Source organism: Camelus dromedarius, chromosome 19 (assembly GCF_036321535.1).
Source record: "Camelus dromedarius isolate mCamDro1 chromosome 19, mCamDro1.pat, whole genome shotgun sequence".
Lineage (NCBI taxonomy): Eukaryota > Metazoa > Chordata > Mammalia > Artiodactyla > Camelidae > Camelus > Camelus dromedarius.
Genome location: NC_087454.1, coordinates 28,833,777 through 28,849,031, shown reverse-complemented (window position 1 = coordinate 28,849,031; position 15,255 = coordinate 28,833,777). Strand labels below are relative to the sequence as shown.

General features: G+C 43.8%; 1 protein-coding gene across 1 annotated transcript in view; it reads left to right on the top strand.

Annotated features, from left to right (window-relative positions):
- Nucleotides 1-15,255, top strand: part of XPO5 (exportin 5) — a 40,532-nt gene that overhangs the window by 22,917 nt on the left and 2,360 nt on the right. The window contains exons 18-31 of the mRNA XM_010979521.3: nucleotides 384-583; nucleotides 1,157-1,256; nucleotides 2,090-2,271; nucleotides 8,167-8,267; nucleotides 9,871-9,967; nucleotides 10,743-10,879; nucleotides 11,416-11,513; nucleotides 12,063-12,109; nucleotides 12,526-12,623; nucleotides 13,234-13,296; nucleotides 14,071-14,153; nucleotides 14,527-14,634; nucleotides 14,771-14,908; nucleotides 15,084-15,248. Of these exons, the coding sequence (XP_010977823.2) occupies nucleotides 384-583; nucleotides 1,157-1,256; nucleotides 2,090-2,271; nucleotides 8,167-8,267; nucleotides 9,871-9,967; nucleotides 10,743-10,879; nucleotides 11,416-11,513; nucleotides 12,063-12,109; nucleotides 12,526-12,623; nucleotides 13,234-13,296; nucleotides 14,071-14,153; nucleotides 14,527-14,634; nucleotides 14,771-14,908; nucleotides 15,084-15,248 (1,617 nt within the window). The remainder of the gene's footprint in view (nucleotides 1-383; nucleotides 584-1,156; nucleotides 1,257-2,089; nucleotides 2,272-8,166; nucleotides 8,268-9,870; nucleotides 9,968-10,742; nucleotides 10,880-11,415; nucleotides 11,514-12,062; nucleotides 12,110-12,525; nucleotides 12,624-13,233; nucleotides 13,297-14,070; nucleotides 14,154-14,526; nucleotides 14,635-14,770; nucleotides 14,909-15,083; nucleotides 15,249-15,255) is intronic.

Below are 15,255 nucleotides of genomic sequence, written 5' to 3'. Positions count from 1 at the left end.
TTCTCTGAACACATAGCAGTTACTTGTCTGTCTTTCTGTCCACCCCCCCCATATATAGATGTATAAAAAACAAACTGATCTTTGTCCATGAAGATACTGTAGAACTTGTAGAAAAAAAAAAAATAATTGATGGTTTTCACAATTGTGGAGTGGGAAAGTGCAGTTACCCAAATTTTCAAGAAAAGAACCACCTTCTGCCCAAGTTACCTTGCTTGTTCAGGCAAAAGAAGAGCATTACAACTAAATTACTAAGCGCCAGTCTTACAGGCCCCTGACTTTCCTGGGGATGTCTTTATCCTCTTTTCACCTTGCTTGAGTGACCCACCATCCCCTGAAAATCCAACCTCCGCCACCTCTGGTGTTTTTTTCTTTGTGAAATGCAGCCCAATTTTGACATGCTGTATAGCCATGTGAAGCAGCTCCTCTCCAATGAGCTGCTCCTGACACAGATGGAGAAGTGTGCCCTCATGGAAGCCCTGGTTCTCATCAGCAACCAGTTCAAGAACTACGAGCGTCAGAAGGTGTTCCTAGAGGAGCTGATGGCACCCGTGGCCGGTATCTGGCTTTCTGAAGACATGCACAGGTAGAGGAGACCCTGTGCCCTTGGTCTTCACTGCACTTAAGTACCCATTCTGTTCCGGCAGCTGTGCCCAAGGTTGGGGTGTAAGGATATCGAGGTGTAATGGCACTATCAGTGCTATCTGAAGGTCTTGTGGGGTGAATTGTGGGAAATATCACCTTGCTCTACAGAGGTGTGGGAATGGAGAAGAAATGAGTGAAAGTGGAGAGTATGTGTCAGGAGGCCACAGCCTGACGTTTGCTGTGGTGTCTGGGTGCAGCACCAGCACATGTAAAACGAGTGCAGCCAGGAGGGGCCCTGCACGGTGGGAGCTGCACAGATGCCCAGCTGGGCCTCCAGAGCATTCTCAGGCTTGCGTCCTTTTTGATTCTTAAAGCGTTGCTGATAACATTTAGAAGTGGGAAGAGAAGTTTAATAAACCTTCACATGACAGCCAACAATTAATATGATTAGACTCCTCTCACTGTAACTACTCCTCTTTGGGGGTCAAATAATCACAGCTTATTAGCTTTTGTGGAAGAAACTGTCCTTGCTGAAAATCATGGTGTAACTTGTCTTTCCCCCGCCAACCTTCAGAGTGCTATCAGATGTTGATGCTTTTATAGCCTATGTGGGTGCAGATCGGAAGAGCTGTGAGCCTGGCCTGGAGGATCCCTGTGGCTTAAACCGTGCACGAGTGAGTAAGCCTGTCCTGGGGATGGGAAGTTGCATTGGCCACGGGTAGTTGGGTGTTGTCATTGATCAAGTTTCTTGTAAGTTTATGTTTTTTCTGTTTGAGTGAGAAATCTGAGAGTCTCCACTTCCTCAAGTGTCTCCTTTCTTTTCTTTGTGAGTCTTGAATTCTTGAGTTCTCATAGCAGAGCAGGTGGTCTTTTCTGTGAGGTCAATTTTTTTACTTTAAGGATCTCTCAGTAGCTCAGAGGACTGCAGGTGTAGTGAGGAAGTCGGTCAGAACTTGGTCAGCAGGGCGACTTCTCCCTGCCTTTGCTCTCTGGCATGCAAATCCTAAATATTGGCCTGACTTGGCAAACCTGAAATTTTTTTCAGTTCTTTGCTGTTCAAACAAGCATTGTTTCCGGCTCCGTTACGGCAAGTCTTACTAACCTGGCAAGTGGTCACGTGGTTGAAAGTACTGTGAGTGAGGATTAGGGCAAAATCTATGAAGGCCTAAGCTGGAGGGTGCAAGACCAACACAAAAACAAAATGAGATGTTGGCAAAGTAAATGCTGTTTTGAAGCATGTTCAAGCCACCTTCTAATTGGGGCCCTGCACGAAGGTCACTGGAAGGACATCCTCATGAAAGGGAAGCTTCTAGAGCCTACCACTGGTCCTGAAGGTGGCAGTGAAAGGTTCCCTCTTGGACTTGACCTTAAACGAGGGGATTTGTGGTAGGGAATGGGGGTCTTTTCCTTCTCTGGCCTCTGTCTCACTTTTGCCATAATCTTGTAAATATCTTTGGTCTTTTCTTCCCCTTTTATGTTTACCTTTCATTTTTATGTTTTTCTATAGATGAGCTTTTGTGTGTATAGCATTCTGGGTGTTGTGAAGCGAACTTGCTGGCCCACTGACCTAGAGGAGGCCAAAGCTGGGGGATTTGTGGTGGGTTATACACCCACTGGAAATCCAGTCTTCCGTAACCCCTGCACAGAACAGATTCTGAAGCTTCTTGACAATTTGCTTGCCCTTATAAGGTGAGTCAGAATTTTTTTCTGTTACATTTCAGTTTTTTACCCAAAAATCTTAAAAGTTTAATTTGTATTTCTTTAGCTCATATGGTGGTAACTGAGGGATTGGATTTTGTTTCTTTCTAGAGGAGTTCTCTCCTTTTTAAAAATAGCATTAGCTCTCACTTGTGTAAGTCTTGCATTCCAAGTGAACACACAGGGGCTAATCTCAAAATGGTTTTTCTCATTTGAGGCCACCTTTGTGTTCTTTTACTTCTTTACACTTCAGTCCTACCTTTTACTTTAAGTTTTATTTGGTCTAAATTTTTGCCACTAAAGGAATTGTTCATTGGGAGCAGGATAGTTTCTTTCTGTAGTGGTGCTCCTCTGGGCTAGGTATTCAGATGAGCTAATCTGAATTTATCGGTAGTGACTCTGATCCCAAATGGACCAAACATCTGGTGGCTGAACATGCCGAAGGCAGGCGTGATAAATGTTGCACCTCGGTGTCCTAGGTCTTTACTTCTCAGACCGGCAGTAATCACCTGAGAGCTTGTTTCAAATGCAGAGTTAGAGTTCCACCCCAGACATACTAAATCAGAATCTGCATTTTAACAAGATCCCTAGGTTGTTTGTGTGTACATTAAAGATTCAGAATCACTGTTCAAAATCGTGAGCTAACATATTCAAGTGGTAGAAGTAGGCCAAGTCTAGGCTTGTTGATTATTTAATATTTGTCTGATGATTCAGGAATGGGTGTTCTATACGGTAAAAGAGAGGCCTTGGACAGAATCAGTTTTTACTGGCTAAAGCAAAATTTGATTGCTTTTCACATCTGTGTTTCTGACCAGGTTAGAGCCCTGTTCTGCTGTCTTTTGGCCTCTTGCCCAGGGTGTAAGAACAGAGTCTCAACTGGGCAAATCAAATCACTCATGTCTCAGATGCTCTGCTGGCAATAGAAACCCTGGACCACGAGCTTGAGAATCAAAGGTTTTAAGTTAATGTTGACCAAATTCGAGGACTGGAGTGTCTGAAAGAGTTGTCACTGTGGATGTGTTTGTAGAAATAGACAATATTTTGTTCTGATTTCAAAAGGAGGAAAGAATAAAGAAATATGGCTTGCATGTTGAGAGGGTAGTAAAATATTTAGTCAAGGAAAGGTTTGTTTCCATATTGATGTTTTTAAAAGCAAAAGGTTCTCGTGTAGCTTAGAGAAATATGAAAGCAATGAAGTCAGATGGCAACAGACTCATAGACTTTATATGTGGTGAGAACCTAGACCTGGAAGCAGGGTTCATCCTTGGGCAAGGAGACAGGATGGTTGTCATCTTGATATTTTTCTGAGTTCATTGCTTTTGGAAAATCCCAAAATCAATCAAAAGGTATTTTGAAAAATGTTGACTGTGCTCAGGGAGCAGTTAGAGTCCTTGAGTAGTGTGCAGCTGGAGCTGCTAGAGTTTTGTCTTGTTTTTGTAGTAGATTTTATCTTTAAATATAATGTAAGGGCACAAATATACACAAGAAAAGGACACAAATTCTGAGTGCGGGTAGATGAATTTTGACGAAGTGTACAGCTCCATCTAATCAGCATCACCCAGCACCTCTTCCCAGTCATTACCTGCCCCTCCAGGGCAACCACGCTTCTGACTTTTAACATTTTGCCTGGTTTTTTGAGCTTTAATAAATGTCATTAGAAGCATGTATTCTTTTGTGTCTTGGCTTCTCTTGCTCAGTATTATATTTGTGAGATCATCCATGGTATTGCATGTAGTTGTAGTTTGTTTATTCTCATTGCTCGTATGGTATCCATTGTGAATATGCTGTAACTCATTTATCCATTTAGCACTGATGGACTTTTGGGTAGTTTCCAACTTTTTTTTTTTTTTTATTACAAGTAGTGCTGCTGTTAACATTCTTGTAAATGTCTTTTGGTGTATACATAATTTCTCTCAGATAGGAATAGAATCCTACATGTAGGCGTAGAATTTCTGGTTTATAAGGTGTGTATATTTTCAGTTTTCATCGACAGAAACAAATAGTTTTCTAAAGTGGTATACTAATTTACATTCCCACCGGTTTGTGTATTAACACCTTGCTATACAACTCCTGTGTTTATAAAACTCCTATTTTAACTCCTTATGAAAGTGATAATCAAAGGAAGTATTAAAGCTACACTGCCTAGTATGGTTGCCACTAACCACATGTGGTTGCTATTGAGCACTTGAAATATGGCTAGTCTGAGTTGAGATAAGCTGAAGCTGTAAGAGTAAAATATACAAAAAAAGAATTGAAAAATACCTCATCAGTTTTTATGTTGCTAACATGTTGAAATGATTTTTTTGATGTATTGGGTTAAATAAAATATAATTAATTTAACTTCTCACTTTTTAAGTTTGGCTGGCTAGAAAGTTTTAAGTAGCTTATGTGCCATTCCTTTGATTGCTACTAGACAGGATTCTTAATGGGTTAAATGGAGGATGGATGTGGGGAGCAGATTCTCTGGTTCTAAAAGGTTCATTGTCATCATTATGTGTAGAGTGATGATAGCTTTTCTGTTCACTTGAAATTTGTTACACTGTTTCCATACATCTTCTGTATGTTGTACTGAAATCTGTACATGTGAAGTCTTGTTTAGCATAGCAGTTACACTCTTAGTCGGTGATACTAAGAATATTTCAGATGGGTACAGATCGTACAGAACTTAAAACTTTTATTATCTGATTGTCTTTTTCTTTGCCAAGCAATAACTAGTTCCTCTTAATGTGGAAGCACAGAGCTCTTGTTTGCAAGGTGATATTTCAGGAACTGGAAATTACTAGGGCTTGTAGGCCTCCCTGTTTATGCTAATCTTTCTCAAAATTTTCCCAAAAAATTGAAGGGGAGGGAACACTTCCTAACTCATTCTATGAGGCCACCGTAACCCTGATTCAAAGCCACACAATGACACTACAAGAAAACTACAGACCAACGTCCTATTTGAACATTGATGCAAAATTCCTCAACAACACTAGCAATTCAGCAATGTATTAAAAGAATTATACACCATAACCAAGTGGGATTTATTCCTGGAATGCAAGGATGGTGCAACATACAAAAATTGATCATTGTAGTACATCACATCAACAAAAGGAAGGGGGAAAATACATAACCATCTGACAGCATTTGACAGACTTCAACACCATTTCATGATAAAAACACTCAACAAAATAGGAATAGAAGGCAACTACCTCAATGTAATATAAGCTGTGTGTTTTAAAAATCACAGCAAGGGAGGAGGGTAGAGTGTGTGCTTACCATGCACTAGGTCCTGGGTTCAATCCCCAGTACCTCCATTAAAATAAACAAACAAACAAGCAAACCTAATTACCTCCCCCCTAAAAACCTTTATAGTCAGTGGTGACAGTTTTTCCCCTAAGATCAGGAACAAGGCAAGGATGCCTGCTTTCACTACTAATGTTCAACATAATACTGGAAGTTCTAGCCAGAGCAGTTAGGGAAGAAAAAGAAATAAAAGGCATCCAAATTAGAAAGGAGGTAAAATTATATTTGCAGCTGGTATGATCTTATATGTAGAAAAACCCTGAAGACTCCACAAATAAGCTCTTAGAATTAATACATGAATTCAGCAAAGTAGCAGAATATAAATCACACACACACAAATCAGTTGCATTTCTATACACAAAAAATTAGTAATCTGAAAAGGAAATTACAAAAACAGTTTAATTTAAAGTAGCATTAAAAAAGAATTAAATGCTTAGGAATTAAGTAATCCAAGGAGGTGAGAGACTTACACAATAAAAACTACAAAACATGGCTTAAAGAAATTAAAGACAAATTAAATAAATGGAACACAGCCCATATTCACATATTGGAAGACTTAATATTATTAAAATGTCACTACTACCCAAAGTGTTCTGCAGATTCTGTGGAATCTCAGGGGAACCTGAATACTCAAAACAATTTTAAAAAACAAACTGGAGGACTCCCACTTTCTGATTTCAAAACTTACTGCAAAGCGACAGTAACTAAAACAATGTGATGTTGATACAAAGACAGGCATATAGATCAGTGGAATAGAGTAGACAGTCTAGAAATATACCTTCATATATATGGTCATAAGACTTCTGAGCAGGGTGCCAAGATCATTCAATGGGGAAAGGACAGTCTTTTCAACAAATGGGAAGACTAGATACTCACATGCAATAGAATGAAGATGGACCTTTACCTAACATCGTATACAAAAATTAACTCACAATGGGTCAAGGATTTCGATGTAAGACCAAAAACATTAACTCTTAGAAGAAATCACAGAACAAAAGCTTCACAACATTGGATTTGGCAGTGATTTCTAGATGACACCAAAGGCATAGGTAACAAAAGAAAAAATAGGCAAACTGAATTTTGTGGAAATTTTTTAAATTTTGTGCATCAAAAGGTACTCTCCATAGAGTAAAAAAGGCAACCCACAGAATGGGGAAAATATTTGCAAGTCATATATCTGACAAGAATTAATATTCAGGATATATAGAAACTTCCAAAACTCAACAACAAAAAAACAGTCCAATTCAAAAATGGGCAAAGGACTTGAATAGACAGTTCTCCAAATGGCCAGTAAGCACAGGGAAACATGCTGAACATCACGAGTCATTAGGGAGATGCAAATCAAAAACGGCAGGAAAGAAACCACCTCACCCCCATTAGGATGGCAGCTATCGAAAAATCGTAAAATAAGTGTTGAGGATGGTGTGGAAAAATTGGAACTCTTGTACACCATTGGTGGGAATGTAAAATGGTACAGACACTGTGGAAAACAGTTTGGCAGTTCCTCAAAAAATTAAAGATAGAATTATCACATTAAGGAGCAATTCCAGCTCTAGGTATATACTCAAAAGAACTGACAGTGGGTCTTGAGGAGATATTTATGTACCAAGTTCATAGCAGCGTTATTCATAATAGCTAAAATGTGGAAGCAACCAAGAGTGTTTGTCAATGGATAAGTGAAATGTGGGCTATACAACGGAGTATCATTCGGCCATTGAAAGGAAGGAGTTTCTGCATTATGCTACGTGGGTGAACCATGACTGTATGCTAAGTGAAATAAGCCAGTCACAAAAAGGCAGTTTAAACTAGTGTATTAACGAGTGTACGTGGTTACATTTAACAAACATTATTGAGGTGTTTTGTTTTTGGGTTTTGTTTAATGAGCGTGTTCTAAATTGATCTCTTCAGTGTGCATCTAAATATTTAACCTTGCTGGTCTGTTATATTCTGTAATTTTCTATGTTTGAAATGGCTTACAATTAACTTTTAAAAGAAAAATAGGTAGTTACGCTCTCTGGCTATAGGTTGCTCACTGGTGCCATTGCTGTGGGCAGGAGGACCCCTGTGGAAGGCGGGTAGATCAGGTCCATAGTCATACAGAGCCAGTAAATGCTCAGTCAGTCATTCTGGTTAGGAGCAGGTGCACGTATTGGGGATTGCAGATGTGCCTTTAGGGGCTATTGCAGGGTCCATCCACACTCATATCCTAAAAATGGGGGCATATTCCTGCCTGCTGTGTGTTCCTGCCTGTGAAGCCACACTGCCTCTGACATTGCATCCTCTATTGCTACCAGTCAGAAAACAGAGTGCCCAGGCATTGTTTCCAGTTTGGAAAAATTTTGCTTTCTAGCTTTAGACTGTGATGTTGTCCAGCTCTCTGAGGATTCACTCCTTGTGGTTGATTGCTGTTAGGTGTTGTATGTGCTAGGGATAAATCTACTAGCGTCAAGTCTATCCCCTTTTCCAGGGAGACATTTAAATTCTCCTGCCAAGAATAGTGTTGACAGGGAGATGTCCGTGTGGAAGTGCGGTATCACTGACCCATTCCTTCCTTCTGCAGCAGACTGGGAAAAGGTCACGTAGCACTCTTGTTTCTTTCAGAACTCACAATACTTTATATGCACCAGAAATGCTAGCCAAAATGGCAGAACCTTTCACAAGGGCTCTGGATATGCTTGAAGCGGAAAAATCTGCTATTTTAGGTAAGAAATGTAACCATTTTTTCCCTTAAGTTCGCCTTACCCCTAATGCAGCTTCAGTATGCCTTGTGTCACCTTCTCTTCACCTGGCACTACCTTGAACTCCTGTTTGTTCAGGAATGCATACTTGGAGTCCTGCAGGCTCTAAGAACAGGTGCGTTTACTTCATCGTCTTAGCCCACAGAGGTCTCCCGAAGCTCACACACGCCACCCTCCATGGTAACCCCTCCTCCACTTTAGCTGCCAGCTGGTGGTGTGTGTTAGAGCCTTTAGATTATAAACAAACCATAAGTCTTTGACCTAAAAGTTATGAGCATACTCTCCTGCCTTTTGTATATGGTAGGGGGGCAGGAAAGTATTAAGACAATTAAGCTTAAATAGCTTTAGTCAGTAAAATGTTATATATATATTATCAATGTTTTTTTAAAGGAATAGTCTCTAAGCCAGGTTTCCCAATTTTTACCCTGATCAGACTGCTGCTTTAACTCATTTTTCCTGTTAGCAAATACTACACAATCATAACTGACATGTGCTGTGAAGGAAAGTGACTGTGAGAGTGTTTATTGAGAAACCTGACCCAGTCTTGGAGAGGAGTCAGAAGATTGCCTCCCAGTGGAGACTTGGAGGATGAGCAGGGGCTCACCAGGCTGGGGGCAAAAGGAGGTGCTGAGCAGACAGAATGGCGGGTACAGGACCCCTGGGCACACAGCAAAGAGCTTGATGTGTCCAGGGAACAGAGAGGGTGAGTTGTGTGCTAGAACACACACAGCAAGGCAGTTGGTTAGAGGTTAGAGCTAGAGACGCCCAGAGTTGTCTGACCTTGTGTCTCTGACACTTCATGCCAGCTCACTACCCAGCACCAACAGGGTTTCTTCACCCCGCCTATAACTCCCGCCTGGGCCTGACTACGATGAAGCAGTCTAGTGAGCGTGCCCCAGCTATGATGTTAATAAAAGGAAGGGTGTTAGTTTGCCCTTCCAGAGCTCATGTCTGTCTTGGCCTAAATGTTCCTGGGACACTTCCTTGGCACCACTACACTTAAGTTCCATGTTGCAGATACTAGTAAAAATGACCAACGAAAACATATTAGAATGCACAAGCAGTTCCCTCTGGCAGCTTCAGCCATGAGCAAGCTTGAAGCAGAACTGCCTCTGACCAGAAGTATAGGTCTTTTAAGGCAATTGTTATACTGAGGTAAGTGGTTTTCATTTTGACCTGCTATACATCTTGGGCTTTTGCATAAAATTTTGCTTGGAAAAGACGTTCTATGACATAAAAAGGAAGGCAAGCATCCCTAGAGCGTTATGGAGCGATTATTTGGGGCTGTCATTGTGTGTTTCGGTTCAAGTTCCATCTGGAGAAACCCAGGCAAAAGTTGGAGTACTCAGCTGTAGTCTGAAGTCCTGGACACTTAAGTAGCTGTGAAGACATAGTAACAATCACCTTTAGGGAGGCTCTTAGCACCTCCAGTTGGTAGAAGACTTGGTCAGCTGCTTTGCATTTATAGCCCTCCCTCCCAATCCCTGCCCCCAAAACCACATCTGCCTGCTGGTGGGTGTTGGCAGTTTGAGACCCTTGGCAGCAGGTTCCTGACCTGTCTTTGTAGGATTACCTCAGCCTCTCTTGGAACTGAATGACTCTCCTGTCTACAAAACGGTCTTGGAAAGAATGCAGCGTTTCTTCTGCACCCTCTATGAAAACTGGTAAGGATTCAGTGCTCCCGCTCCGTATTCTCCTTCTAGACATGCACTGTATAGGGATGGCCATAGGGTGGACTTCTGATCTAGAATTCTAGTGTACAGGTGATAAGAAGAAAGAATTTGACAGGAACTAATGATTCTAATTAGTCAAATCAAAATGAACAGGCTGCTTTCCTACATTTGCTTTGTTATAATTGTCCCACTTGACTCAGTCCTGGCCATGACTTGATACTTCAACCCTCAGCCTGTTTCCAGTGCATAAAATGAGACCAAAGTAGAAGATAGTGATGGAGGTGCATTTTCTCAGACCCCTCACTACTCATAGCCTAGTTTTCATGGGACACTGGTTGGTGGCCAGCCAGATTTTGTCTTCTGGATGTGGGATGGGGAGGTAACCAGCCCTTCTGTACACAGACAGCCCCAGGGCATCGGCCTCACTAACTCAGTGCTCTAATCAGCCACCTAACAAAAGATTCTCCATTGTAAATCCGTGTTAGTTATGAAGCAGTGAAAGGCTACTGTTGATCTTTGGTACCAGCTTGTCTTTTAAAAGATGTTGAATTTGCTATCAAGTTTCCTTAAAAGTGTGTGTGTGTGTAGGGGGGCTATTTTCACTCTTCGTAGACTAATTATCTTTGAAGCATACGGATTAAGCTTGAGTAAACAGAGTTGCTCTTCAGGCGGAGAAGTCTTCTTATAGACCAGAAATTCCTGGGGCAGTCAAGGCTGGTGATAAGAGATAATGGATTTGTCACTGCGTGTGATTTTTCCCTTCCAGTTTCCATATCCTGGGGAAGGCAGGCCCTTCCATGCAGCAGGACTTCTACACCGTGGAGCACCTGGCCACGCAGCTCCTCAGCTCTGCCTTCGTCAACCTGAACAACATTCCTGACTACCGGCTCAGACCCATGCTTCATATCCTTTCCAAAGTCCTCTCGGTGTGGAGTAACCACACTCACAGGACAAGAAGATTGACATAAATAGCAGAAGCATGAGAGCAGCCCCGGGGGCTTGCGAGCTCTTTCTCCTTAGGGGTAAATCTTTACCATCCCGTTTCTTGGCAGGATGAAAGATGAAGCTTTTATCCCTTTCCTGCGCTTTGTCAGACGCTCTCATACCGCATTCTCAGACTTTTGTTTGGGGAGTATCCTTCTTCCCTGAAGTTACACTCTAAGGAGAAGCTTGGAGGAGGGTTTACGACAAGGGTGTCTCCTACTTTTTCCCTCTTACTTTAAGGCAACCCAGTGCCCATAATTTGTAGCTGGCAGAAAGGACAGTTAAACTAAAAATACAAGTGACTGAGTACCCATACAGCTTAGGATTTTTGGGAAAAGCTGGATTTTTGCCTGTCGACACAGGGTGTTGCTGGCCTGTCTGGGGGCTGACTGCCCAGGGGCCCAGCCGGGGGGTGGGGTGCTCGTGTGCTACAGCTTCTTAACGTGCTGCGGCATGGGTCTTTGTGAAGCCTCTGGTGCTCTTCTGCCCCCCGGAGCACTATGAAGCCCTGGTGTCTCCCATCCTTGGACCTCTTTTCACCTACCTCCACATGGTAAGAGAGCCGTCAGGAGAGGGTAGCAAAGAGGACTTTTAGAGTGGGTGGCCCCTCTTGAGTCTCACAAGTCAAGGGCTCCTGAAGTGTTGTCTCCTCCCTGCCGGGCTGGCTGCATGGCTTCCTGAGAACCAAACCGGTTCAGCTGCCTACAGAGCACCTGCAGACTCAGATTCTGCTCTTAACCTGCTGTTAACTGAGGAGGTGACCAGGGGAGCGCCTTTCCTGGGTCTGTTTCCCTGACTCTGGAATTAAGCAGGGGGACCAGCTGGGTGGAGAACAGATGTTCTCCTGGGTGGAGAAACCCAGGAATTCTAAAGTGTTACTGATCCTTTCCAAGCAAAGAAGTGTTGGACATGCTGCCCTCATCGTGGGTGTGGGAGAGGCTACAGAAACTGTATCTGGTTTTTTAACCTTATGGTGTCTCCCAAGGCTCTGTCATGGTTTCCTGGACTCATCCTTGGCTAATTCTAATCATGAAGTGGCCCTTAGATATTTGTTCCAACCCTCTCCCTAGTTGTAGCACTTAATTCCTCTTTGTTTTCCCAGAGGCTTTCCCAAAAATGGCAAGTCATCAACCAGAGGAGCCTGCTATGGTAAGGGAGTCTCTCCCCTCCTGGGTGGATGAGCCAGCAGCCAGGTCTGGGTGGGAGATGGTGGACAGGGCAGAGGAGGGTTCTGCCATCCCAAGCTGGAACAGCAGTGGGTTACAGTCGTGCTCAGGTGGAAGATGGCTTGTCTGTGACCATTAGGCAGACTCAACTCAAGCCTTCAGAGGGCACCTGCGGCTCCTTAGGAGAATGCTGAAACATTCTCACCTACTTTGGATTGTGATCCAGTACCTCAAGCCAACTAAATACAGTTACAAGTAATAATGCTTCTCAGTGGATCATTGCTGCCCATTTCTGACTTTGAGTGGAATGTAGACCAGAAGGCGGTGGGCACCACGGGTCTGGTGAGGGTCACTGCTGCTTTTGCACGCCCATGCAACTTGGCCCCTGGTGTTCTGCAGTGGAGAAGATGAGACAACAGAAGAAAACCCAGAGTCTCAAGAGATGCTGGAAGAACAACTGGTGAGGATGTTAACCCGAGAAGTCATGGACCTAATCAGTAAGTGGCATGTGGGAGAACCAGGGGTAGAAGAGAAGCCTTTTTCTGAGGGAAAAAAAAGTGGTCACTCACCCAACATGTTTGCAGTAACACTGACAGATTGATAAGAAACAGTTAACAGACGGAAACTAGGTAGTCCTTAAGTCAGCCTGAGAACATTTTATGAATTGTGAACTGAGTTACAGCTGTACAGACTAAGGCCGGAATATGAAGAAATCGCCTAAAAGAGCAGGAGGAATTTGGATTAATAGTAGGAATAACTTCCTAGCTTTGTCAAAATAGGGAAAGTTAATTCTTAGACATGAAGGTGGTTATATTTCTTTATGCTTTGGTTGGTTCACTTGAGATCCAAAGTAGAAAATTACATATCAAGCATCCTCTGCTGGTCATTTACTCTCAGATAATTCTGTAATTTCCCTCCAATTAATTGAACTTGAAGAGGGACCAGAACAGAGTCTGGTCAAATGCCTCTGTTTCTATTGGTGAAGCTGATTTTGTGCCTGGAAAGTATCCTACCCTCCCCGCTCCCCACCTCCCCCGAGACAGTTTGGGATCCACTGGCCTGAGCTCTAGTGCTAATTAGCCCAGTAACCGTGCTTTCTCGCTTCAGCTGTGTGCTGTGTTTCAAAGAAAAGTGCTGACCATGGTGCTGCCCCCGCTGCAGATGGAGATGGTGAGTGAGCCTGCTGCACCTCTTAGAACTGGGCCGTTAAACTCCCAAAATTGTTACTTCTGTAACCAGGTCAGCTCCTACAGAAACTGTTTCTAGCAGTCTGGCTAAGGCGTGGAGATGTCTACATGGCTTTCATCTGTGCTGGCTCCCCTGCTCTGTTCCTCCAGCCCAGCCCCACCTCAGAGCATCTGCATAGGGTGTTTCCTCTGTCTGGACGACGTTTTCCCAACTGCATACGTGGCCTGCTCCTTGATTTTTATTCAGGTCTCTGCTCAGAGGTCACCTCTGAGAGGCCATCCATGAACAGCTTATCAAAAGTAGCAGCGCAGGCCACTCTAGATTCTTCTTGTGCATTCATTCTTCACAGCCTGAGTGCTACCTGACATTGTTTTATTTATATATTCATTTATTACTTGTCACCCTCACTAGAATTTAACTCCCAACAGGGAAAAGGGACTTTGTCTTTTTCCTGTTACATCCCCAGTAACTAAATCAGCACCGCTGCAGTGTGTGCTTAAATATTTATTCAACAACAAAAGATCCTCAGCATTTGCTGCAGCTTTTAAAGTAACTATCCAGAAAGTCCTCTGTTTTGCAAATGTACAGCTAGATGTCTCTCTAGCCCTGCCGTGGCTTCTCCACCATCTCATGAGGTACCACTCTACCTCCAGTCAGCCCAGGACACTCACCATTCCTTTACTCTGCGGCCTTCTGTCAGGACAGGACAGTCTGTTCTGAAAGGATGGAGCTTAACGTTCTGCTCTTTGCTTACAGATGAAGAGATGATGGCCACAGAGGTCACCCCCTCAGCCATGGCAGAGCTCACAGACCTGGGGAAATGCCTGATGAAGCATGAGGTGAGATTTTCTCCCTGCCCAGCTGGGGAGCCCGTTTCCACTTTCTTACTTTCTGGTGCCACCAGGAGGCTTTGTTTTTTGGTAATAGTCCTTTTATAAGTTAAAGTTCCTGGTACCTAAATCCCCCAGAAAACAGTAGGAAAGGCTCAAGGCCAAGGCAGAACCTCTCAGAAAAACACCCAGGCTCACCCATGCCGATCCCTGGTGCTCAGCCTCCCCCAGGCTGAGCTCTGTCTCCTCCCGGCACGTAGGTTTTCTCTTCTACATTGGTTAGCTTTCCTGTTTACCTATTAAAACTCTAGCTCCTGGTGCATAAAATACAGAGCCTGTTATGCTGCTTTTCCCATTGTAATCCTTCACCCTTTTCTGTTAGGATGTATGTACAGCGCTATTAATTACAGCCTTCAATTCCCTGGCCTGGAAGGATACTCTGTCCTGCCAGAGGACGACCACACAGCTCTGCTGGCCTCTCCTCAAACAAGTACGGTTTACTCACCCTTTCTCCTTGCCCCTTATGAAACGTTTGGGTCAGGAGGACTGAGCTAATCAGTTGGAAGGATTAGGGTGCTGGGGCCTTGAGAGCCCCGCTTTGGCCCTGAGCACAGCTGTCTCCTCAGGTGCTGTCAGGGACGCTGCTCGCAGATGCTGTCACGTGGCTTTTCACCAGCGTGCTGAAGGGCTTACAGACACACGGGCAGCACGACGGCTGCATGGCCTCCCTGGTCCACCTGGCCTTCCAGATCTACGAGGCGCTGGTGAGTGGGGGAGGCGTGGGGGCAGGACGGCTGTGGCTGCACCCCTCACTGCCTGCTCCCAGTCACTCGGGCCTTATACTAAGGCGCTGCCTCTGAGAAATGGGTGTGGCAGAGAATGGGGAAAGTGGCAGGGCCCAAACCTATACGACTGAGCGGGTTTATCCCTACTTCTCAGCGTCCCAGGTACCTGGAGATAAGAGCTGTGATGGAGCAGATCCCTGAAATTCAGAAGGACTCCCTGGACCAGTTTGACTGCAAGCTTTTGAACCCTTCTCTGCAGAAAGTGGCGGACAAGCGCCGGAAGGACCAATTCAAACGCCTCATTGCTGGTTGCATTGGGGTAGGTC